This window comes from Lissotriton helveticus, chromosome 8, assembly GCF_964261635.1.
Source record: "Lissotriton helveticus chromosome 8, aLisHel1.1, whole genome shotgun sequence".
In the NCBI taxonomy this organism is placed as follows: Eukaryota; Metazoa; Chordata; class Amphibia; order Caudata; family Salamandridae; genus Lissotriton; species Lissotriton helveticus.
Genome location: NC_136069.1, coordinates 1,674,295,720 through 1,674,322,698, shown reverse-complemented (window position 1 = coordinate 1,674,322,698; position 26,979 = coordinate 1,674,295,720). Strand labels below are relative to the sequence as shown.

The 26,979-nt window shown below is 44.9% G+C and overlaps 1 protein-coding gene across 4 annotated transcripts in view; it reads right to left on the bottom strand.

Moving 5' to 3' along the window:
- LOC144773619 (transient receptor potential cation channel subfamily M member 2-like) overlaps positions 1 to 26,979 on the bottom strand; it is a 1,811,195-nt gene that overhangs the window by 1,489,715 nt on the left and 294,501 nt on the right. For all 4 annotated transcript variants that reach the window (XR_013600034.1, XM_078658765.1, XM_078658766.1 and 1 more), the window contains one exon: positions 13,427 to 13,589. Coding sequence is in view for 3 of the 4 variants with exons in the window: in XM_078658765.1 (XP_078514891.1) it covers positions 13,427 to 13,589 (163 nt within the window). In the remaining variant the exon portion in view is untranslated. The remainder of the gene's footprint in view (positions 1 to 13,426; positions 13,590 to 26,979) is intronic.

Genomic DNA, 26,979 nt, shown 5'->3' with positions numbered 1-26,979 from the left:
CCGGGTTTAGGAAGCGCAACAATGAGGGCTTCTCTGAGCGTGTCTGGCAGTCGTCCCTGCGCAAACGATTTCTCGTACAAGCACATCTACATATTCTTTATAAAATTCAGCGGGGAGACCGTCCGTGCCCGCTGCCTTCCCATTCGGTAATGCAGCGATGGCGTCCCTTAGCTCGTCAGATGTTATATGATGCATTAAAAAGTCTTGTTGAGATTTAGAAAGCCAAACCAATGCTACTTCCTCTAGATATTGTCCCACCTCGTCCTCACTAGCTGTTTCCCTATGTTCGTACATGCCCTTGTAATACTGAACAAACTGATTCAAAATCCCTGCAGCATCCGTCACGGAGCGGTCATCAACAGTAACCCCCTGTACATTACAGTATTTCGCCCACGGCTCAGCAATGCGCTCTGCCAGTGCGCGACCGAGTCGACCGCCTTCCCCGTAGTATCGTGCTCTACGTCTTTTGGACGAGTGGCAAGTTTCTTGATCCGCTAGCTCGTTATACTCGTCTACTTTAGACCTAATGTCCGCCAGCAGTGCCTCAGTGGGGAAAGTATCATAACGGTGTTCCAGGCTCTTCAGGTCACGCTCTAACCTTGCAAGAGAGCCCCGCAGTGACCTGAGAACCCCTGCCTGCTTCCCTATACACACACCCCTAATAGTCGCCTAAAAGGCCTCCCATATAGTGCTCATGCCTTGTACCGATCCAACATTTTCGGAAAAGTAAAGTTCTATCGCTGCCCACAATTCCTCCTTAAACACCAGATCCAGCAGGGCTGTGGGTTGCAATTTCCAAGTGTACGGAGCGGAAGAGTAAGTCGGCAGTTCCATCGCTAGCGCAACCGGTGCGTGATCCGACAATGTACGCGGTAAGTGTTCAACACTGGAGACCCATGCATTCACATCCCGAGTCACTAACCAGAAATCCAATCAGGACCACGTGTCTCGTGCATACCCAGGGTGACGCAGTCTCCACGCATCCACCAAACCCAGATCTGTCATACCATCATGCAACACCTTCGCAGCTTTCTTCTCTTGCAGTGGGTGAGAAGTCTTCCTGTCCACACCAGCTTCCAGAACCACGTTATAATCACCCCTACATACAATAGCAGCCGGTGGCAGTTCATACACTCTGTTCCACAGCACCCTATAGAAATCCGGGTCGTCTATGTTAGGCCATAGACATTGACCATTGTAAGTAATGTTCCGCACAGTTTACCATGTAAGAGAATGTACCTCCCCTCCTTATCAACCTCCTCTCGCACACTCTCAAACTGTATACCCCTTTTGATCAGGACCATTACGCCTCGGGCATATGTTGAGTACGTCGAGGCCAGCCGCAACCCCGCCCACTGTTTAGCTACAGATACCGCTTTTTGCGCCGTTAAGTGCGTTTCTTGAAGGAAAACGATGGGTGCATTATGACGATTTAAGTACCCTAACACCTGTCTAATCTTTTTGGGACTGTTGAGACCTCTCACATTCCATGTGATCCAATTGAGGCTACTGCTACTGGGCATCCACCAAAAGCGTCATATACCTGAAATAAGCTGAGTCACTGGGCAAATCGTAGAGTGCCTGAAGGAAAAGGGAAGCATACATGTCCAGGCTGTGCTCATAAGACCGACCCCGCCATTCAATATTGAGTCGATGTAGTATAGAAAGAATCATGCCATGGCTGTACACACACAACAAACCCTCCCAACAGGGGAAGATCCAGAAACATTCCCTCTCCCTACCCCCCTCCCCCATCAACCCCCCACCCACTTCAGCCACCCAATCTAGCCAAAGCCATCCCAACCCAATTCCCAACTCACCCCCCCCCGTTCATGCAACAATTGGGGTACACCCATGTGGAAGGCGCCAGGGTGCACATCCCTCCCATCACATACGTAACGGGAGGTGATCAAGCATTAATGATGGAACATCCATACAATAACAGAGCATGGTGTCCTTATCTAAACGTTAGAGGGTACGCAAATAATCTCAAGGCCAGACGTTGTCACTCCTTCCGGCCTATGCTCCCATCATCTGAAACACACTCTAAGCCGGGCATGCCATCCCAACCCTTAGAAGCAGGCCAGCCAACATATCAGCTCCTGAGCGTTCATGTCGACCACCCCGATCCCGTGTGATCTGGAAATTCAAACCTCAGCCCATATGGAGATAGAAATGTTCATAACATGCGAAGGCACAGTCCACCGGCCATGCAATCGATGACTACAAGCCCCAGAGTGCCATTTTCAGCAGTTCAAAGCTCCTCCTCGGCTATCTCCTCCTCCTCTGGAGTCACGGCAGAGTCTCGCTTTTTGCGTTTCAGCTTTTTAGCATAATCCATCGCTGCTTTTGGAGTGTGAAATATTTTATTGTCAGCAGGGGCTCCAATTCGAAGTTTAGAGGGGTAGAACATGGCGTAAGGCACTTCCTCTTTTCGTAAGAATTGTTTAACCGCGCCGAATTCTTTTCTAGCCGCCTGAACCGCTGCAGTAAAGTCTGGGAAAAACTCTAGCTTGTTCCCCTGGTGTACTATTACGCCTTTCTCCCTCGCCATTCTCAAAATGGTGTCCCGGTCTCTATAGTTTAGGACTCGGGCAATTACAGGTCGTGGAGGAGCGCCCGGTGGTGGTCTGGTCGCCAGCGACTGATGCGCCCGCTCAATAAGAAACATGGCTGACAGTTGCTCAGTCCCAAATATGTCAGCAATGAAGCGCTCCATATATACCTCCATTCTCCCCACATTTGACGATTCTGGCAGGCCCGTGACGCGTATGTTATTGCGTCGCGAGCACGCCTCCAAGTCCTCATTCTTTGCTTTAAGGACCGCCAAAATCTTATCCATATCCGAGGCCTTATCCGTGACTGCTGTCAGACCGTGCTCAGTGGCCGAGACCCTCTGCTCAACCTCCGCCATGCGAGCGTTATGTTTTTCCAGCTGCGTCAACATATGATCTAGCCGGTGATTGACTGCAGACATGGCACCCTCAATAGATTGCAACGATTTCTGCATGGCCGCCAGCGTTGCCTCCAGTTTAGGCGTCCCGCCAGACGCCAGTTCAGAATCTGAGTCAGAGGTGGTCTTTTACGGCGTCTTGGCCGGTCTGCGAGATTCAAAGTTTATCTTGGATTGACCCCTGTCCGGCCTGCCCATGACCGTGGACGTTACGCAGCTCCAACCACAACTTCGCAGATGTCCAGGGGGCCTGTGGTGCCCGCGAAGTGTCCGTAGCCCAAGCGCCCCAGGCGGCCCCCCGGCGCTCTATCCAAGCACAAAGTGTAAGTGGGCACTCATTGCTCTAGAGGTTCTGCACAATAAAATTTGGCCGCCGAGACAGGGCTATGAGGCAGGACTGCAGACGTCACTAATCTCCCACCGGTCGGCAATGTGCAAGCGCCCGCCTGCTCCGGCTCGAGTGTCACCCGAGGCCGGGGATCACAGGCCCACACACTGGATGGCAGCAAATCCTATAGGCGCAGACCTGGTGAAGCGAGGACCCACAGCCTCGATCGAGCCCACGCTGAGCAGCCGTATGCGCAGCAGCTAGTCCCGCTACCCATCCCCCCAGCCCCGACCACAGCTCGCAGAGGGAGGCCGCGCACAAGGCCCGAAACCGCCTCCACAGTCCCAGGCTGCGCCCGAACCCTGCCCCACTCACCGCAGCCGGCACCGGAGACGTCCGGGCGCCGTCAGCCACCACTGCGCTTGTTCCTCCGATCACCGGCTGAGTCCCGGTCTGTCCGGCAGCCGCCCTCTCAAGGCCTGTCTCCCGCGCCGCTCTCCGAGCCGCTAGGAGCTGCTCCCTCAGGCCTCGCCTTAATCCACAGGCTCGGGCTGGAGAACAGGAGAAGCCAGCCTGGCGCAGTACCGTGGGGTCTTCTCTCGTCTCTCGTCGCCTTCGGTGCAGCCGCTGGTAGGGGAACCCCGACGGCAGGCTCCGCCCGGACGTTCCGCCAGCTCTCCAGGCCCGCCACGAGGCCCGTCGCGGTTCACGGTGATTCAAGAGCTCCTCGGGCTGCAAAAGCCTCAGAACCGCCCACAAAGCGATATCCGAGTTCAGGATGTCTTCACGCCTCAGCAGAGCGCTTTAGACAGCAGGATGTGCAGGATTATTAAAGGATTTTGGCTTGATCCGACGGAGCCTCACTAAAGTGCGGCCATCTTATCTCGCGCCCTCTAGCGCCCCCGCCAGTTATCTTCTTATCCCAAGAATGCTTCTGGCCTGACATAGTGGACGTTCCTTCTCCAGTATTATAAATATGACTACTACTATCAGAGAGACAGGTAATGATGTTGTAGTCATCTGCAAACCATCCTTTTACCTTTTTGCAGTACTTGCATTCAGCTTTGTCACTGCCTGCCTGGTTAGAGAACATCAGCCCAATTTTACAGGTCACTGCAGTGTTGGCGAGATCCTTTTACCAAGATTATTTTACTGAAGAAGCATCTGCCGATGGACAAAATTGAATGCAGCCATCTTGTTAAAGGCCACTTGGGGATGTGTTTCTAAATAATTGTGACATACAAAAAAAAAGAAAAAAGGTGACTAGAAAACCTTGTCACCCATGGTACAATGAAAGTTGTGGTGCAGCCTAGTCGGTTCTCATTGCCGCCATTAAAGCTAATGATAGTTCAATGATAAGGGAAAAAGGGCAGTCTATAAAGGCAAAAGCCCAAAGGCAGAAAGTAGTTGGGAGTGCCAAAAATGGGATACCCTCAGAAGCGCCCTAAACAATCATGATATGAGGTCTTTATGGAATAAGGTCTATTCAGGATCACAAGAAGGTAAATTGGCTATTGAACCTACTATTGGGGAGGATGTATGGAAGGCCCGCTTAGAATCCTTATACCTGAGGGCAGAGGATGAGGACGGGCCAGCGATAAATACAATAATGCCTCCTGAGAAAACTTCTTTAGCTACCACTCTGATCTCCCTTAAGGTGATTACTGATGCACTGGATAAGATATCAGCAGCTAAGGCTCCAGGGATGCACAATATCCCCGAGGACCTCTTTTGTTCTGACCCTACCATCTGGGCCCCTTATTTTTGGTCTTTGTTCAATGCCATCTTGCAGGGCATGGATATTCCTACCGCTTGGGCACAGGCCGGAATTATCCCAGTCTATTAAAAGGGTTCTCCGCTGATCCCTGCCAACTACCGCCCTATCAGCCTTATAGATGTAAGGTAGAAAATATTTGCCTGGGTACATTTGGGGAGACTTCAGACCCCCCTTCAAGCCGGGTTCGGAGCAAAGATCTCTACAACTGGTCACATTTTTAGGCTACAACTATTATTTAGGAAATCTGTGTGCATAGCGGGTGACAGCCTCTATCTAATATTTACGGACCTCAAATCTGCATTCAATCTGTACCGAGGGATAAACTATAGGCAATTTTATTGGCTATGGGAGTCCCTGAGTATCTCTGCCATCAGTTGAAACACCTACATGAGGGCACCTTTGCCCAAATAAGGTATGGTAAAAACAGAGAACTCTCTGCCCCCTTGCTTGTATCGAGAGGCATTCACCGTGGCTGCTTCCTGGCCCTGACCCTCTTTTGCCTCTTCATCAATGGCTTAATTTAGTCGCTGATTGCAGGGAAGCACATTGACGCCCCCAGGTTAGCAAGTTGTAAAATACCAGCAATGATGTCCGCAGATGACACCCTCCTGCTTTCGAAATCACACATGGGAACCTAGAGGGCCCTTGACATCTTTAGTGCTTTTTGTAGAAACCGGGTTTGGAGATTCATCTTAAAAAACCCAAGTATATGGTGTTCAATGCGAGCAAAAGGACCCGCCCAAAGCCCCGCCTGGATGGAAGACCACTAGAGAGGGTATCCATCTTTGAGTGCCTTGGGATCACGCTCACTGAGAAAATGGACTGGGGTGTGCAAAAAAAGTAAGCAAGTCTAAAATTGGCACAGACAACCGGGGCCTCACAAACGTACATAGGAGCTGCAATTGCACATCTGTTGGCCCACCGGTGGAAATCTATAAAGTACAAGCATTGAGAATTTCAATGCAGGGCAACTAGTGGGTCTTCCCTCCAGCTCCCCATTAACACCCCTCCGAATGGATCTTGGGATCAGACCTATCGCAGATGAAGCTGCTCTTAGATCCCTTTTATTTTGACGACGTCTGTGGGACACCCCGGAAGTGGTTGCATACCGAGATGAGCTAAGTGAAGTTATGGGCTTAAAAGGTGCGGGCAAATTATCATGGTTGGCATATATTAGGAATACCTGTGAGGCCATGGGCAGGGGTAACCTTTGGAATAACGCAGAAAAACTTCCCTTGTGACTTCTAGGGTTCTGATGGAGAGTCATAGATAACAAACTGACACAGCTACAGAGGAGGTCTACATCTGGCCAATTGACCCTTGGGTTTCTGGAAGTAAAAGATCATTACAGACTAGAACCTGTTCTGGACGATATTCAGCCACTCCTTGCAAAGAAGCTATACCTGCAGTTTAGACATGGGGTGCTCCAGCAGCGTACTTTTACAAACTAGTTGGTGGGTTCATTCAATTTGGGTTGCCCAGCCTGCAACAACACAGACAAGACGGAATATCATGCGCTATTCTTTTGTCAAGGTTATAAGAGGGCAAGGCCTCGATGGCTGCTTCAGATGTGTACAAACTTAGGTTCCAGACATTGCAGCGACGTCTTTAGGCTACTGAAATATGATACTCACATGCCTATTGTGTTTTCTATTTCTGGCTTTCTATTCTCTATGTGGTGTACCCACACAGCCATATTAAAGAAGATCCCATAGACCTGCCCTGCTCATCGCTATTCATCATGCAAATTTGGCCCCATTCTTTCCCCTTTTAAAAATGTAATGATATTAGTAAATGACTTTTTTATGATCCTCTTTTCCAACTACTATAGGCCAGATGTATTAAAATTGTATTTTACGAATCCCTAATAGTGGGTTTGACCAATTCGCTATAATTGACTGGCAAAATGCAATGTATGTAGGATTCGCAAATAAAATTGTGAATCCTATGCATTCCTTAATTGCGAGTCGCAATATAAGGAATGACTTTCCATTAATTTCTACGGGCCTAGAGGCCCATAGGAATGAATGGAAATTGCATGGGCAAATTGCGAGTACCCAATAGGTATTCTTAAATTGCGCGTGCAATTTCAAGGGTGCCAAAAGGACACCCTGTTGCACCCCTGAAATATGCATGTGACCACATTTGGCGCATGTATGTGCACAACATGGCACTTGGAAATATGCACAAATATGCGTTTACCACCAACTTTAAGTTAAATTGCGATTCCTTAAAGCAGGTTCGCAATTTGAAAAGCGCTTCCTGCATTGCATTTAGAGAATCGTAAATTGCGATTCTCTAAGTGCATTTGGAAAATAGGTAATCGCAAAAATTGTGATTCCCTGTTTTGCATATGACTTTTGGGATGATACATCACAAAAGGCTTTTTCCCGTTTGCAAACGGGAAAACGCTAGATACATTTGGCCTTATGTATAAACTGTTGTTTTTATATTTCCCTATTTTTAGCAATTGTTGAATGATGCTTGGTGAGGGTGTCCATGACGTTTTAAAATGTTGGTTTTGTGTAATTGTAATGGTCTCTGTACCGCCCTGGTCTTGCACTTGCACTCCCGAGAGTGCAGGTTCAGAACAAAGCAAACACCATCATGCACTTTACTGATACTTCTAAACAATGCAAAGGCCATCATGTTGCCCAAAGTATTGCACGAGCACTTTACTGAATGTCATACTTGAGGGAGTGAGGATGGCTCTATGTCAAAGTCACCTCGCTGGTCATGCACGCGCACCTCATTGAACCCCACCGCCTGACTAATGTAAAGGCCTTATGTCACCCATATATTGCACAAGGATTTAATGGCTCATAGGCTCATGGGTGAGTCTATGGCACGGTGAGGCTCGTGAGAGGGAGAGATGATCGCGCTGTGTAAATACCATTGAAATTCTATGTCAGTAATGTGCTATTTGCCCTCCCTCCCCCCACGCAGAGCCATGGTCACTTTTTAGGGCTCGGGCCTAAGCCACCACGAAGTGGAGGCGGAGCTTCCGAGCTCTTATGTGTTAAAAAAAAAAATGCAGAAAGGGGTCCGGCTGGCACATTCCGTAGTTTTTAATGGCATCTGCCTAGTGATTCGTCTTCGCTGTGCTGTGTATTTAGTAGCGTTGACGTGATAGGCTATAAGTAATTTACGCGTGCCCGATGTGGCATATTCTGTGCGAGAACGAGCACGGCAGAGTGATTAATCTTAATTACGAGCTGTCAGAGTGCCCGTGTAATGCAATCCAGATGGTGCGAGCGCGTTCACCATTGCATTGCATGTATCATGCGCGCGTTTAACATTTACCTTTTGCGCACGGCAGTCCATTCATTTTAATTAGGAGCTGTCAGAGTGCCGCGTTCACGGCGGAGATAATGGAAAGAATTTTCCTGTAGCTTAAAGGGCAGTCACAGTTGATTTTGCAGCAGGCGTGTGGCGGCTTCAGTAACGAAAACCAGGTAGCTCTGAAAAAGCAATCTTAAGCACCTTCCAAGTATTAATCTGTGAAAGAACCGTCAATGCGGAGCAAGAAAAGAATTCTGCAGACATACAAGCTGCACTTTAAAACTTTTTAAAAGTATACATACTGAGAATCGCAGTAGTATGAGCTCAACCCTTCATCCTCTCGGGTCGATCAAATGACTCCAAATGGGTTAACCCATTAACGGGACACATAGAAAGAAATCCGCTTGTTTTGGGCACTACATGCTATGATTATATATTCCAGAACACCTCCATGCCGCATACTGAGACGTGTCTTTAGGCAGACCTCTGCTGACACAGACACGATGGTCAAGTCTCAAAAAACCAAGCCCCTTCCCCCACGATGGTCAGATAAATAGTGACATTCTTTATCACTTTTGCTGCTAGTTCACTTCACGTGGCATAGGCAGGGACCCAGAGAGTACACAGACTCACCAGTCATCGATAAGTGCTGGGTACGTAGCTGTGGGATCCAACTGACAGCAGTGCCCAGCCAGCTGTTTGTCTCAGATCACACCCCAGTGTTTTCCAGGAAGCGCCCTTCTACGAACGGTATGATGCCCTCTTCCCGCCAGATGACTGCAAAGTAGATGGTCACTGCGTAACGCCCGTTCTGCTAGCCTTCTGGGGCGGCTCCTCAATAGGGACATCAGGGCGTCGACCCACCACCTGCAGTGCCACCGATTGCTTGGCCAGTTACAACTTTTACATGACATTGATAACAAATGATCTGGATAGTTTGTTTGTAAACCCTGTAATGTCAGGTTGGCAGCAGTAGAGGGCTCCACTTGTATTGCGTATGTGTCAGGCAGGAGCTTTTCCACCCAGCTCCACACAGTCAATACATATCCGACATGCTGCACTAGCGTCACACAGTGCAACATGTTAGATAATGGGGCTTCAAGGCTTGTCAATCATGCCCTCTTGCCCGGTCAAAAGTTGCACAAAAATAAAGTGTTTCAGTCCAACTCTATCTCCACTTTTGATTGGGTGGAAGCTTGTGGAAATTGTTCTGGTGTGGCTTTCGCCGGAGGTGGGAGATTACAGCCGGAATTGTGGGCCATGCAGTTAGAAGAAGACTGCCTGAGACAAGTTTTGTGTTCCGCTTGTGCGTTTGTATGGGTGGTGGTGTGTAGTTTTTTATTGTGTGTATGTTTCATAAGGTCGAAATCATATTCCACCGCAAAGTGGATATCATCGACTGCTGCCTCAGATTTCAAACCACTGTTCTAATTTTCAATTTTAATGTCCAGGTAATAGGTATTGAAATTAAAAGGGGAGGATGTGTTCCTGATTGTTTTAATAGAATTGCTAGCTACCAAGCCTCTCTCAAGGGTACTTTGATATAGAAGGAAATTGTCTTAACAATGTACATAAACGTGTGGAGTGATTTTGCAAACCATATACATGGCCCAAACAGCAAATATAGTTAAGGACTTTTTTCTAGTGAATTACAAAACTCAGATTGGTTTGCATCCATGTTTTTCAGGTCTTGTTGTCAAATTACTTTTTGTGTCATAGTGAAATAGAGGTGATAGACTGCTCTGTCTTCTGCTATTGTGGTTTCTCGATTTATGGTACTGCTCTTAACACATAAGCCATAGTGAGAGTGGCTGATCGCAATGCTTTCTAGTAGATTCCTTCCAAGACAGGTTTGTCAGTGATCTTTACCATCCCTGAACAAAGTGATGTTGGCACAAAGGAAGCTTCCATTTCAGGAAGATAAAGTGTTACTCCTTTCAGTAAATGATCTTCAAATCACTGAACTCGTCATATTGCATAAACCCAAGGAGGGCGCTATTAACCGGCATATTCTATACATGAAAGAAAGGTATTTCGTTTCTGCTGTGAGTAATGCTATTTTGTGTTCACAAAATTCAAAGGGCCGGATTCACAAAAGTAGCCAACTATTTACACACAGAGGTTTATGGGGGACTAGCACCCGAGCACCTATAGAGAGGCCTACACAAACATTTTGTTAGATTTAATATACATTTTAATACATAACTTGTCACAGGAATCAGGATTTACAGGCAGAAGTGGCAAAAAAGGAAACTTTTCAAAATTCACGTATACTGCAAAAATCAAATCTTTGTAACATGCACTTTCCTCATCTTGTATGCGTACATAAAAGGCTAACTGATTTGCGCTATCCAAATCAGCATTGTCATAGGCAGCAAAAAAATGGTACAAAATACACAAAAACATATCAATATTGCTTATGGTGCCTTAGCCGGGTCGATATGAAACATGGTGCAAATTGTACACGATTGGGTTAGTAGTTGCTTTTATACTGCAAATGTAGCAGGAAGCAATAGTGCTGAACAAATGGAAGAGGCAAGTTCTATGAGTGCAGGGTCAACTTTGTTGATGCAGGGTAATCTGTGTAAGTGGAGAGTGAGCAGTGTTGCTGTGTGAGAGCAGGGCGAGTTGTGTGCCTGAGCGAGGGCAGAGAGCTCTCTGTCGTGAGTGGAGGGGGAGTCTTGAGTCTGTGTGTCATGGGTCATGGCCAGTGCAGGAGGATTTTGGCATGTCTCCCGGTCCCTGCTCAACGAGCAGTGGTTCAGGTTCTCGTGATCTCCAGGCTAGGCTACAGCAATGTTTTGCATCTGGGTATTGCCAAATCTTTGCTGAAATGGCTCACAATTCTCCAAAAAGCGGCAGGTTCTAGGCTAGCAATGACAGTGCATAATTACAGGCCAGTGATGACACTTCATATCTTCAGGCTAGTGAAGCCAATGCACATCTACAGGCTAGCGATGACAGTGCATATATACAGGCTAGCGATGACAGAGCATATCTACAGGCTAGCGATGACAAAGCATATCTACAGGCTAGCGATGACAGTGCATATCTACAGGCTAGCGATGATAATGCATATCTACAGGCTAGCGACGACAGCGCATATCTACAGGATAGCAATGACAGCGCATATCTACAAGCTAGCGATGACAGTGCATATCTACAGGCTAGCGATGACAGTGCATATCTACAGGCTAGCAATGACAGTGCATATCTACAGGCTAACGATGACAGAGCATATCTACAGGCTAGCGATGACAGTGCATATCTACAGGCTAGCGATGACAGTGCATATCTACAGGCTTTTGAAGCCAATGCATATCTACAGGCTAGCGATGACAGTGCATATCTACAGGCTAGCGATGACAATGCATATCTACAGGCTAGCGATGACAGTGCATATCTACAGGCTAGTGAAGCCAATGCATATCTACAGGCTAGCGATGACAGTGCATATCTACAGGCTAGCGATGACAGAGCATATCTACAGGCTAGCGATGACAGTGCATATCTACAGGCTAGCGATGACAGTGCATATCTACAGGCTAGCGATGACAATGCATATCTACAGGCTAGCGATGACAGTGCATATCTACAGGCTAGTGAAGCCAATGCATATCTACAGGCTAGCGATGACAGTGCATATCTACAGGCTAGCGATGACAGTGCATATCTACAGGCTAGCGATGACAGTGCATATCTACAGGCTAGCGATGACAATGCATATCTACAGGCTAGCGATGACGGAGCATATCTACAGGCTAGCAATGACAGTGCATAACTACAGGCTAGTGAAGCCAATGCATATCTACAGGCTAGCGATGACAGTGCATATCTACAGGCTAGCGATGACAGAGCATATCTACAGACTAGCGATGACAGTGCATATCTACAGGCTAGCGATGATAATGCATATCTACAGGCTAGCGATGACAGCGCATATCTACAGGATAGCAATGACAGCGCATATCTACAGGCTAGTGAAGCCAATGCATATCTACAGGCTAGCGATGACAGTGCATATCTACAGGCTAGTGAAGCCAATGCATATCTACAGGCTAGCGATGACAGTGCATATCTACAGGCTAGCGATGACAGAGCATATCTACAGGCTAGCGATGACAGTGCATATCTACAGGCTAGCGATGATAATGCATATCTACAGGCTAGCGACGACAGCGCATATCTACAGGATAGCAATGACAGCGCATATCTACAGGCTAGCGATGACAGTGCATATCTACAGGCTAGCAATGACGGTGCATATCTACAGGCTAGTGAAGCCAATGCATATCTACAGGCTAGCGATGACAGTGCATATCTACAGGCTAGCGATGACAGTGCATACACTCACAAGGAGACCACAGGCAGCTGAGGTGCAATCTTCTCCCACTCACAAGAACAACATCACAGGCAGCAGCAGTGCAAGCTTCTTACACTCACAAGGAGACCACAGGCAGCAGAGGTGCAAGCTTCTCACACTCACAAGAAGGACATCACAGGCAAGTGGTGCAATATTCTCACACTCACAAGGAGATCACTGGCAGTACACACCACATGAACACACTCCATAACACATAGCAACAATACATTGGCATTTACAATGCCATTAGCTCAAACTCAAATAAATCTGAGCCCGATTGCATTTCTAATGCTTGTTATGAGTTGAATGTGATGTATAGTGCTTTTACGTCCATACCGACCGAAATAAAGTCTTATGTTGATGATGTTTCAAGCACACAACGACCATTCATCCAGTCGCTTCACACTCAAAGTTACTCCCTCAGTACCTGCTGGTCTCTGGCTTAAAGGCGCTCAGAGGAAGTCCTTGTAATTTGAATCGAGGCCACATTTGCCTGGCGTTGCACATGCTTCATGGGCCGCTATTTCTTTCTTCTTCATTGTTATTGTGTTTTAACAATTGGGGCCATCCTTTCTCATTCCAGCTTAGAGGGGAATCTTTGCAGCTTTCGAGATTCATCTGGTGCCCTTAATTCTGATTTGTCTCGCGCCTGCTGCACCGGGCGGCCTCGAGCCAGAGCTGCCCTGGTCAGTGACCAGCGTTGGCCTCTCAGCCATCACTCACCTTTGCTGTCTTGTTGATTCCGCGGCCTTGGAGAGTGAGGTCCCCATAGGCATCGGTGGGCATCTCTATGATGTGCTTCTCCCGGATCCATGTAGGTTCAGTGTGGCCGCTGTCCTCATACTTGTGCTGGCTCTTGTCATTTCCACAGCGGCACACCTCCACCCTGAGGGAAACAAACAGAGCAGGGAGTGTGGGTGGGGGGGTGTACAGGACAGTGAGAGGTGGACTTGAGCAGTCAGGTGCAGACTTTCAGAGAAACACCACAGGTCCAGAGACACAAAAGACAGCATTTAATTAAGAGAGAATTGTTTTCTGACAACCTACACATTTTAGTCGATGTCAGTGAATACTACAGGAGCAAAGGTACAAAATGGAACAAGCATTTGCAATGCAATCGGTCTCGCCTTTAGGACCCTATATATATTTAGCGATAATGCAGCAACATTAGCCTGTGTGTTGAAACATCTACTGTTCTTTAACATGGAGGGGAAGTAAGCACCAAACTGCATGACACACCAGGTATGGGAACACATGGAAAGAAATGTTATCTTTCAGCAGCAAAAGGTATAGTCCAAAGCTCTGCTTTTAATATAAAATCAGAGCTTTCGGTGGTTATATCACTGAAAATACAAGATTTGAAAGAAATATTATTGTCTACGGGTGCTCGTGGAAGACAATTACAATTTCTGCGGCCTGGAATCTAGAGAAGGCTAAAGTGATTCTGGTATTTTACTGACCTCTGCTGGTCGTTTTCTATCAAGAAAGTTAAATACAGGCAGATGCCAGAAAAATTAAACAAGCATTGGCATAGCCACTAGACCTCGCCTTTGGGACCTTATAACTGTTTAGCCATACAACAGTTAATGTTGTTGCACCGGGGTTATTGTGCTGCATAAATAAATACTTATAAGGTCCCAAAGACGAGACCTATTGGCTATGCCAATGCTCACACGGTACGTGTGCGTAGTTTGCGCTGCTGAAAAAAATGCAACTAGGTTGGCAGGGATAGTGGCAATCACTTGACCGTATTTACATATAGAATCTTGAAGTGTCCAATGGAGAGTCTTGAAAAGCATTGCAATTGTGATTCACAAATGATTTTTCGCCCATTTTTTCCTAATCTCAAACGACCCTCGGTCACAGGTGGAGCAACGATGTCTAGCCTCTTGCCCCAAATGCATCAAGTAAGGTTTATTCAAATGAGCCGATGTTGGGAACAGTTTTGAAAACATCATATAATTTCTCCTAGGGCTCTCTATTGGCATTTTGAGCGTAAGTAATAATGTTCGTGGGCAGGTTCAGCATTCAACACAAAATAAAATGTCTTGTATTTCCAATGTTAATTTTGCACGCGAGCACATGAATCTGCCCGCAAACACACATAAATAAACTTTTGTACACAGCAGAGTTGAACAATTTAAAATTGTGTACTTTGCTCCAACTTACTACTCTTTCTGAAAAGGGGCCTTTCATGCAATTCAGAAGGGTTCCTGAAAAAGCATCTGTCACTCAAGTGTCCAAATTCCAGATCAGTCCATCTGTTGCTCTAACCATGATAACCAAAGCGCCCGAAGGCCTAACTTGGTGCGTGAAGCACAAAGTATGTATTCGTTTAGACACAGCTTTGTTCACTCATTCATGCACTTAATTATTTTTCGGTGTTCGTTAGTTGAGTCACTCATGCATTCAGACTGTAGCGGGGTTATGTTTAACATGTGATCACCCACCCAGCGGGGTATCAAAACTTGAGCCTGTGCACAGTGCTGGACTCCCCCTCCTCGGTAAAGAAAGAGCTAATGGTACCCCACTGAACCCACCGCAATTCCAGAGGTGACAAAGACATGCATCGAGCAACAACAGCTGGCAGTACATATTTTTTCATCTGTATTGTATTTTTAATGAAAAAATGTAAAACAAAATCAGAACACACGAGTGCCTTTTTATTTACTATTAACTGCGCTCCATTCCGGAGTTTTCAAGCCTACACGGCGACGGGGTTCCCAAAAAACTTCGCCCTATGTGAGTGTCTACTTTGTTGCCAAGAAGCAATCTACAGCACACCGTTAGACATGGCATCATTGGCGTGAGTCTTTCTTCCATTTTTACTGATTGCCTCCTCTGTTTTTTATATGTTTTGCTGGTTAGATGCTTTGGGCACTGTTCCACTGCTATTCAGTGCCACAGTGCAAGTGCTGCCTACGTTAAGTTATTGTACTGATTAGTGACTCCATGATTTGGTTATTTGATTTACTTGTCAGACCTTAGTACAGTGCACCATGTGTGCCCAGAGCTTGTAAGTCAAATGCTGCTGGTGGGCTTGCAGCACTGGCTGTGCCACCACAGAAGCAGCCTGTAAAGTGTGTCTCAGGCCTGCCATTGCAAGGCCTATGTGCAGCCTGTGACTGCCATGTCGACCTGGCAAGTGCACCCACTTGCCAGTCCCTAAACCTTCCCTTTTCTTCATATCAGACACCCCTATTGTAAACCCAAGTGCAGGGTGTATTGTAAGGATAAGGTAGGACATGCCCTGGTGTGTGTGGCATGTCCTAATAGTAAATTACAGCCATTTTCGTTTTTTCACTATTGCAAGGCTACCTGTTCTCCATAGGCTAGAATGGACATTTACATTATTACATTTTATAATCCTAACTGACTTAGGGAACATGGTAGGAATTCGAATTTAGTATGCCTGAACTCAGAATGATAAAATACATCTTTTAGTGAAGTTGATTTCAACATTCTGTGTTTGAAAATACCACTTTTAGAAAGTAGGTATGTTCTTGCCTAACTATCCAATCCTGCCTCTGCTAGGTTGTGTATTCCTTGTCTGGAATGACAGGGGCTTGGGGATTCCAGGAGAGAGGGTGAGTTAGCCCAGTGCTAAATAGAGAGATCTGCATACAGATGGGAGGGAGGAGTTGCACCTGGGACCTGAATAGGGCTGTGCCTTCCCTCCACAATGCTAGTTCCACCTCTCCTGTGGTGTGTCTGATGTCCCTGGCCTGCACTGTCAAAGGAAGAGAAGGAGTCCTGTAAACAAAGTGCTCCAGGACTGACCAGAACTGGTTTGGACTAGGAAGAGGCCTCTCTGCCTTCAGAGAACAAAGAAAAAAGTAGTATAAATATTGGTACCCAGACCCAAGAACTTTGGATCACTTCTGGGAACAAGACAAACCTTTTGCCAAGGAGAAGAACCAAGGAAGCTGCAGGAGTTTGGACTGCCTCTCTGCCAGTGTGCTGTGTGCTGGGTTGGCCTGCAGTGGTTTCTTTATTGCCAAGGAAAGAGAAGGAACTTTAACAGAACTTTCATAATCTTGCAGAATATTACTCTGAGGGCTTGAACTTGTGCTTGCCTCCTGCTGAAGTTTCAGGGACAAAAGATTACACCTCCAGCTACCCTCAGAGTTTCTTTGCTGGTAATTCTTTATACAAAAGCCTGCGTGTCGCTGGGAGATGGAAGCGCGACGCATCGAGAAAAGCGCGTCGCATTCGCAGCTGTTGCCATCACATCACCAAAGAAGCATGTTGCTGCCTTAGAGATTGCCTCCGCATCACCAGAGAAGCGTGCCTTCGTCAAAGCTGTTACCCGACGCATCACCGGAGAAGCGCGTCGCCGCTGCAAGGTCGCCGTCGCATCGCCGGAGAAGCGTGTTGAAGGCCTGTCATGGCTCCAAAGTTACAGAGTTCGCCACGCGGCTGCCGGGCGTGCACGCATCGTCATCATGTCATCGCATCAAGGGCTCCTTATCGCATCGCACCCGGATTGTCGCATTGCATCGAGGCGCCATCTTGCGCATCGCAATCCGGCCGCTAGCCGAGAATTTACGCATCATCCCTGCTCCAGTAAGGATCAAGACGCATCCCCTACTCTATGCAAGCATTGAGGCGCGACGCATCATCTCCCCCGAAGCACGGAACCAACACATCTCCCACTCTGCGAGCCTTTTGTTTGTTTTGCGTTACGCATCCAGGTACTTTTGTGAGAACTGTGTCGCATTTATCACCAACTTGAACAAAGCAACTTCTACCATATTTAAGTCTATTTTAAGTACAGTATTGTGGATTTTTGTCGTTTGTGGTCTTGTGTTAAGTCTATATAAAGAATACTTAATTTTATAAAACCTGTGTGGTGTCCATCTGTAGTGTTTTCACTGTTTTACTGTGCATATTCACAAATGCTTATCACACTGCCTCTGAGGCAAGCCTGTCTGCTCGTGCCAAGCTACCAAGGGGGTGAGCAGGGGTTATCCAGTAGTGTAATCCCCTTATCCTGACTTGGAAGCAAGGGTCCATATTTGGTCAAATGTGTATACCATTGCCAACTAGAGACCCCCAGTTCTAACACACAAACATACTCTGATTTAAACTAAAAGAACAGGCGCTCGCGCTGAAATTTTTTTTTTTTTTAAAAAAAGGTTGACAAAGAGAGGAGGAGGCAGCAGGGGAGGGGAGAGAGGAGGGGGCATGTGCCTTTTTCCCTTGTGGGAGCGAGCAGGAACCATCTGTTAATTACAAACAGATGGTTTCAAAGCTCGCTCCCGCAAGGGAATCGCCAAATGGGCACGCGTTGCCATTTCAAGAAATGCAATGCATGCAGGTTTTTGCCTGAAAAACTGAATCGATTTCTAAAGGTCTCATCCTTGCAGCGCATGTGCGCTGCGTAGGCGAGACCTAAAAAGAGAAAGTCGCTCAGCAGAAACGAATTCTGGTATTTTACTGACCTCTACTGGTGGTTTCTCTATCAAGATGGTTAAATAGAGGCAGTTGAACAGATTAAAAAATTCCCCAAGCGGAAGCAGACAAGTCCTAGGGCTGATCTCCAGAGCCCACAAAGTACATACATATATACAAGAGGTCTCGAATGCTCGACCTAAAAACGAAAAGCTGAAAGGAGTAGTTATTTCAGTGCATACCCATTGTGTGTGATTTACAGTGTGAATATTTAAAGTAATTAATAAGAATTATTGTAATTGCTACAAGCAACTTCCTGTCACTTACAAACTTTTAAACATACATACAATCTATGTTTAAAGATAAATACATTTCAGAATGCAAAACAAAACTGCCATATTAGTGTAAAAAGTCCCACACATCACAAGGTGCATAAACAGATCGGAAATCTATATAAATCCAACTGTTTTCTTATGAAGACGGTCGTCCAGCTAACAACATGAATGGTGGAATTAGAAAATGTGGTACGTCACAGGAAAGGGGGTGATGGATAGTTTGTCACCATGACAAGGGTTACTTGACACTTGGTCTCTAGACATATAGTCTGCATGTGTGTTTTGTGGCAGTATGCATAACCTGCATGTGCTAAATGAATTGAGAATGGTTATGTCTTGTTTGCAGTCTAACTCCTGGGGTTCTGACAGAGAATGCATTCTTACGTGAAGAGTAAGTGGCTGAAGGATGGCCTCGGTGTGATAAAGAAACCGGGGTTTTAATTGTGCCAAATTATTGTGAATCCCTATACTTAGACAACCTCATGTTTGTGGGTTTAGATCTTGGAAAGCAATTACAATGCCTCCTAGACCAATAGGAAGAAGGTCCTAACTTGCAAAAAACGCAACATGGCTACTCCAAACAACTACTCTACCAGTGGCACAGTATGTCTGCGGACTGTGGTACTAGGAAACATGATTCTTTTGCCACCACTTTGTGTCCCTCAAGATTATTGTCTTGCACATGGTCTCACGAGCTACCAAGTGTATATAATCAATGCAGAACAGTTCTGGCATGTTTAGTTCTGAGCCTGCTCCACATGTACCAGCATTTGAGAAACCATAAGAGTGACACTTAGAGAAGGAAGTCCTGGCAATATAATTTCCCCTCTACGTGCCTTGTAATCGAGGTAGCTTTGAGTGGGAGAAAGTGAAACATATTCAGTTGGACTAAAAACAAAAATGGAGTGTTGGCATGCATGCTCCTTTGAAGACCAAACTGGGTGAGTGTGAGTGTACAGAGTTTAAGAAAGATACTTCTGGAATCCAGTCAAACTCATGTTAACTTTTATGAGTCTTATGACAACTTTTTATTGATTCGGATAATGAAAGATTCAGGAATAGATTTTCTTGCTTTTTTTAAAACTGCAAAGCCTTAGAAAAAGAAAAGTTTTAGAGTGGTGCTTGGCGACTTATATTAAACAGTTCTTCATGAAATGGAGTATTCATACGTGTCATGTATTGACACTACTGAATGATTGTAGATATATGGGTCCAGCTATCTCAAAACCTACTTTGGAAAGATGGAATGCCAAGAGGGTTTTTTGTTGATGATTTTAGTGGGTAAAAAAGCCCTCACAGCGGCCAACTTCAAAATAATGTCATTCCTTTCTAGCTAGCTTGCTTATTACACTCCTAGTACTCTTCATTGGATTTGCACAGCAATCTCAGTCCAGTGTTTCAGGTGCCAAAATATTGTCTCGGGTAATGGCTTCATATATTTTTTACATATCCAGATTTTAGCATAGGATTTTTCAAGAGTCAAGTAAAATAGTTGAGGCTTTGATTCGACCCAAAGAAGTTTTAGTATTGTTTGAATATTCGCGAAATACAAGTATTCTAGTGCCATCTGCCCAATATTTTATTTGCATGACCATAACTGTTGGTCGCTCTTTGATACTTCAATGTTGGTAATCAAAAGATCTACCTCCCATGCAACATTGGCTTATGAAGATTTTGTTTGTGCATATTTCAACCGAGATCCCCGATGTGTTAGGTAATTGAATTTAGCAAAGGTACTTTATTGGTATGTAGCACTTTATACTTGGATACATGAGTCATATCGTTTGCGAAATAAGAGTCTAACAAGGTTTTAGGGAACATTGAAGACTGGTGGCTATTGGTTGTTATGAGCACAATGTACTACTGTTAATTATTGACATAAGGATTTTTAGAATGTGTTTTTATATGTATACATTGTACTTCATATGTGGTTTTTAAGAGCATTGTTGTATACTTAAATGTATAGAATTTAAGGCACTGGCTCAAAAATCTTTGTTAATTTTTTAGAGAATTTTAGAACGAAAGTTTAGAAATGTTTGAAAGGATATTTTACTCTTGACAGGTTTCAGATCATAGCAAAAGCGCTTTATATGCATGTTCTACTGTAAACTTTGTACAAGAGTTTTATTTTGCACGTTAATACATAATATTGATGTTATTGCATTGTTTGTACTTTAATAAGATTGAAGATGGCATTTCTCAACGATGTATCCATTTTATTGATGCAGATTCGAGGATCTGAATGTTTAATGATAAATTTAATTCACATGTTGAGGTTGTAGCTTGTTTTACCCTGCATTGCTAAAAAAAACTCATGTTAACTGTTTCTATGATTGTTGAGTCCCGAACTTGGAACTTTATTACTTAACAGCACATTGTCAAACAAGTGTCTTATTGGGACACTCCATAGGAAGAGCTGCTTATGATGGACAACTTTATCCCACCAGTGTCCATATGTGATTCAGTATGTAGAGTACCCATAGCAAAGGACAGGGCGTAGATTAATGAAAAGACCCCACTAAGCAGCAACTATGCATCCACGGATATTCAGCCATCCTAACAATTTAATAGGACAATCAATGATCAGTTGGAGGGAGGATGCCTTATATGCCAATTTGTACCCAGAGGATGCTTTATCACCTTTGAAACTTTTAGAGGTGCAGGACACCGTCGAGGTTTGGCCGGGGCAGTTTATGCATATGCAGGACTATCTCGTTCAGAGATATCTGGACGGATTTCCCAACAGGCACTAAGACAACAACATTCTGGTCAGAATTTTAGAGTGGGGGCAGGGCTTGTTAAGTCGTCTCCAATTTATACAGCACTCTGAATGCGGACAGGATAACATGTTTTGTCTTATTAATAATGCAACACATTACATTTCTAGTATCTAGGGGAAGCTTTCTTATGTGCTTTTACTAACAATAACGCAAAATGTATTAAAATGGCCGCCGCAACGCAAGAACTATACTGCGCATGCATCTCCCACATCACGTGGTGTGACGTCCTTTTCAACTTGGTGGGAATTCTTGCTTCTGCGCATTAGAACTTAAGATGGCTGCTTCATGTGATTACGTATTAACGCATCTGCTGCTGCTTTAACTAAACATTGTTTGTCCTGCCTAATGGTTAACGCAGTAGTTAACATAAATGAATTCGAATAGAGTAGAAATGAGTGGTATACAGTGCATTCATTTATTCTTTGTTCTAAAATAGTTTCTCTTTGATTTTATCACTAGCTCGTGTTTGGGCCTGGGATGTGTTTGTAACTCCATTTTGAAACCCACACTGCGCATGTGCGGAAATTCTGAAGAATCCTCGAGTCATGTCATTGAACTCATGCCAGTGACAGTCTTGACTGTGATGCGCCTGGGAAGATGAACCTATGACCCGCAGAGAGGAAGTAGATTTAAACATTGTATTTGTTATTGATACATTCACTTCCGGGTGGAATAAAAGTGCATGGGAAAATAGAATTATGGGCGGAAACGCTAATTTCAATATTTGAATGAAATGACTTCATTCTGGTATGGTGTGATGACCTCTCCTTGCCTTTTAACCAATCAAATTGAGGGAATACACAAACTCACAACATTGGGGGGTGGTACACTGCCCTGGAAAATGGTATAACTAAGGGAGGCTTAGCTAGCTAGATTGTCCGACTTGTCCGAATAGCTGACCTGTCACCGACCCAGAGCACTCAATAGGGATCGAGAGCAGAGGTGCTGGCGGAGCACTCTGTCAGAAGAATTGATAACCCAATCGGGGTTAGTGAGAAGAATCGATAACCCAATCGGGGTTAGTGAGAAGAATCGATAACCCAATCGGGGTTAGTGAAGAGAATCGATAACCCAATCAGGGTTAGTGAGATCAATAACCCAATTGGGGTTCTGAGGGAGAAGATTCGATAACCTAATCGGGGTCTGACTGATAGCCGCAGAGAGGGGTGGGACGCTGGCGTTGCACTTAGCTGAGGGTACCTGTTCTGACCTGCATCCATTCCAATTTGGCCTTCACCTGTCCTGATCTGAATCTGTCCTGTCCTTTGACACCTGAACTACCGAGAAGTCCTATCCTTTTGTCCCAGCCCGTGGCCAGGGTTGTTCTTCACACCATTCTAGGTACATATAAATCTGTGTGGGTATGTTATCATACGTTTCCCTTTTTCTCTCCATCCTATCCGAAAAGGCTTTAATTGCATGTGTATGGACTGTGACATTTAAGAATTTACATAGTAGACCTATAGATTCATCAAGCATCCATTTTGCGATTCCTTATTAGCGAAAAATAAGGATTTGCTAATAAGGAATATCAAAAGGCAATGCATGAAGAACTCGCTAAAAAAATAGCGATTTCTTAACATTCCTTAATTGCGACTCGCAAATTGCGAGTCCCAATTAAGGAATACCTCCCCATTCATTCCTATGGGCCTAGAAGACCATAGGAATGAATGGGACGACATTCTTAATTTGCGATTCTCAATTAGAGAATCACAAATTGAGATTGCAATTTCAAGGGTGCCAGGGTGTCAAAAGGACACCCTGAAGCACCCCTGAAATCTGCATATGGCTGCATCTTGCACACACACATGCCCTAAGGGCATGTTTGTGTGTAAAATGGAACTTTGAAAAATGCACTTTAGTGCATTTTTCAAAGTTTTTGCAAATTACCATGAAGTTCAACTTCATGGTAATTTGCTCCCCCTATTAGCGAAATCGCTACATTTTTTACTTTAATGCATTGCATTTAAGGAATCTCAATTTGAGATTCCTTAAATGCAATCGCAATTTAAGTAATCGCAATTTTGCGATTTCTTAATTTGCCATTTTTGCATTTGGGATGATGCATCCCAAATGCAAAAATACTGGTCGCAAAGGGGCAGATTCTGAGAATCTGCCTCTTTGCGACCGGTTTTTAGCTTGATGCATGTATGCCAAAGAGTTTAAATCTTTCCCGAATTTATGGTTATTTTCTGAAATGTAAATATCATTCTTTACTACCTCATTATTCTAACTCCCTTGATCCCTTAGGACTTTAAGTACCGATGACAAGGATTGGTAAGTCAAGGTGTATAGGTAAAAGTCCTAAAGTGAATTAAAACACCGATGAGAGCAAAAGGGTTACCTGGTTAAATTGTGTGTAAACGTATGGGCCCAGGTGAGTATGTTAATTGATCAGGTGACCCGCCGCTCTATCACTATTATTCTTCTGAAATTAATGGTCCAACATTGCCTTGTGGTTATAGTCACCAAAAAGGGCAGGTGATGAGGTACAGGTATGCAGTACTGGGCTCAGTATTGGCAAAACGGTGAATACCTATGCACTGGTTAACCCAGGGGCCCTACAAGACAATCTTGGGGAAAAGACCTGAGTGGGCACTAACAGAGAAAAGTCATATTATGACCTACAGGTACGATGAAAAGTTGACAGAGGACCAGGCAAAGCGGGAAGCCATGATCCTGTAGTTGTGAGATACCAGACCTCTTTACAGTAATGGATATTCTTACTGAGGTATTGAGAGGAGACCCCAGAGCAGTACTGCCTCTCTGCTGCGTGCTGTCTGGGGTTGGCCTGCTGTGGCTGTTTTTGTCAAGGAAAGTAAAAGGACTTTGCTGTGAGAGGTGTTCCCTGCTTGAGGAAGATCTCCAAGGGATTGATGTAGAGCTTGCCTCCTGTTCTTAAGTCTCAGGAACACAAAGACTTCATTCCCAGCTCCCATGAACTTCTTTGCTGGAAGTTCCGACTGGCCAAAAGGTGTATATAGCTGCTCTGGGCCTCTGAAGGTTGTCTGGCTGCTGGGAGATGGAAAAGCAACACAACGGCAAGAAGCACAATACATCCATACCTGTTTCTGATGCATCCTCGAAGAAACCAGTACAGAGCCTGCCCGCAGCTCAAGAAATCGCCACATACCACATCGAGCGCACTGATCTCCAAAGTCCGAGATCACTGCACTGATTCCGACGCAAGCCCTGCAGCTGCAAGAACCCACTCATCGTCTCAGATCATAATGCATAGCATCGAGGCACCAGGTCTGTCGCATCAATGGGGGACGCAGTAGGAAACCAACGCATCACCTCCCCACGCAGTAAGAAACCTCCTCTCCGGTAAGGAACCAACACATCACCTCCCCTGCACAGCAAAAAGGTACCGATGCCATCATCTCCCCCGAAGCAGGGAACCGATGCATCTCCTTCCCTGCGTGTAAAGGGGAAACATCCTTTACAACTAAACTTTTACAATGCAGTGCTTTTACAATGCAGGTTTTACAACGAAAACCATTACAAGGCATTGCGCTGGGGGGCGCTCTAGGATAGGGAATAGATTTAATTTACTATCCAACACCTTCCCTGGTGTCCACGGGGACTGGAGTTGGAATAGTAAATTAAACTATTCACTATCCAGCACCCCAAAGCGCTATGCGTTGTAAAGGTTTGCGTTGTAAAAACTGGGTTGTAACAGCATGCGTGGTAAAAGCATGCGTTGTAACGTCATACATCCGTGTAAAAAACTAGTGCATCACTTTCTCTAAGACCCTTTTGCGCTTATGTTTTGACGCATCCCAGGCACTTTGTGTAAAAAGTGTTGCATCTGCAATTCGCTTTGAACTGAACTATTTCTACCTTTTGAAAGTCATATTTTTATTACTGTAGTGTGGATTTTTATAATTTGTGGTCAGTGTTAAGTCTATATGAAGAAAACTTATTTTTATAGAACCTGTGTGGTGTCCATTTGAAGTGTTTTCACAGTATTATTGTATATTTTCACAATACTTTGCACACTGCCTCTGAGATAAGTCTGCCTGCTAGTCCCAAGCTACCAAGGGGGGGAGCAGGTTTTTTTAGAAGTGAGTAAGAAGAAGGGTCCCTATTTGGACAAAGGTGCAAACATTGCCAACTAGAGACCCCCATTTTGAACAGTTATGTTTAAAATGGTACTAAAGAGAAGTAACTTGTTTCCAGACAGTGTTAACATGTGTAAAAAATGACAAAATAATAAGGTAATACTACCTCGCATTACACTGCATATTTTGGTCCTCCCCATTGCAGTGGCTCTTTTATAGTGGAATTCTACCTCTAGGTGTCACTAATTGTCTTCTGGAGTCCCCCAGGCCTCTTCCTTAAGCATGATACTATTTAATATGTACTTCGGCCTCCGGGCTGATATCATTGAAGGCTGTGGCCTCTCTCTGTCTGTTCTCCTTCGCTGATGACACCCAGATGGTATGCAACTGTTACCACGCAACTTTTAGCACAAAATACTTTTAAAACGAAACTATTACCACGCAGGACCCTTTACCACGAATACCTTTACAACGCATTACACTACAACGCAGATACTATTACAACGCATACCGTTACAACGTAAGTATAGGTAAGTGTATCTTTTTTTAAAAACATTTATTAGGGGTATTGGGTTTGAGTTTTGGGGTACAGGGGTATTTTTAGGTTTCAGGGATGGGTTTGGGTTTTGGGGTACAAGGGTATTTTTAGGTTTCAGGGTTGGGTTTGGGGGTACAGGGGTATTTTTAGGTTTCAGGGATGGGTTTGGGTTTTGGGGTACAGGGGTATTTTTAGGTTTCAGGGTTGGGTTTGGGTTTTGGGGTACAGGGGTATTTTTAGGTTTCAGGGATGGGTTTGGGTTTTGGGGTACAGGGGTATTTTTAGGTTTCAGGGTTGGGTTTGGGTTTTGGGGTACAGGGGTATTTTTAGGTTTCAGGGATGGGTTTGGGTTTTGGGGTACAGGGGTATTTTTAGGTTTCAGGGTTGGGTTTGGGTTTTGGGGTACAGGGATATTTTTAGGTTTCAGGGCTGGGTTTGGGTTTTGGGGTACAGGGGTATTTTTAGGTTTCAGGGTTGGGTTTGGGTTTTGGGGTACAGGGGTATTTTTAGGTTTCAGGGATGGGTTTGGGTTTTGGGGTACAGGGGTATTTTTAGGTTTCAGGGTTGGGTTTGGGTTTTGGGGTACAGGGGTATTTTTAGGTTTCAGGGTTGGGTTTGGGTTTTGGGGTACAGGGGTATTTTTAGGTTTCAGGGATGGGTTTGGGTTTTGGGGTACAGGGATATTTTTAGGTTTCAGGGTTGGGTTTGGGTTTTGGGGTACAGGGGTATTTTTAGGTTTCAGGGTTGGGTTTGGGTTTTGGGGTACAGGGGTATTTTTAACATATATATTTACAAATTAATAAATAAAAATTAATATAATTAATTAAAATATTTAATATTAAAATAATAAATTATTAATTAAAAAAATATTAATAATAATTACATTATTTTAACATATTATATACTTACCTATACTTACGTTGTAATGGTATGCGTTGTAATAGTACCTGCGTTGTAGTGTATTGCGTTGTAAAGGTATTCGTGGTAAAGGGTCCTGCGTTGTAAAAATTGCGTGGTAATGGTCTGCGTGCTAAAAGTATGCGTGGTATCAACATATATCCCACCCAGATCATCTTCTCTCTGTAGTCTAGTGAAGCTCACGGCCCGGGCACCTTGAACCCTAGTCTCCTGAAGGTTGCCACCTGGATGGACACCAATTCCTTTA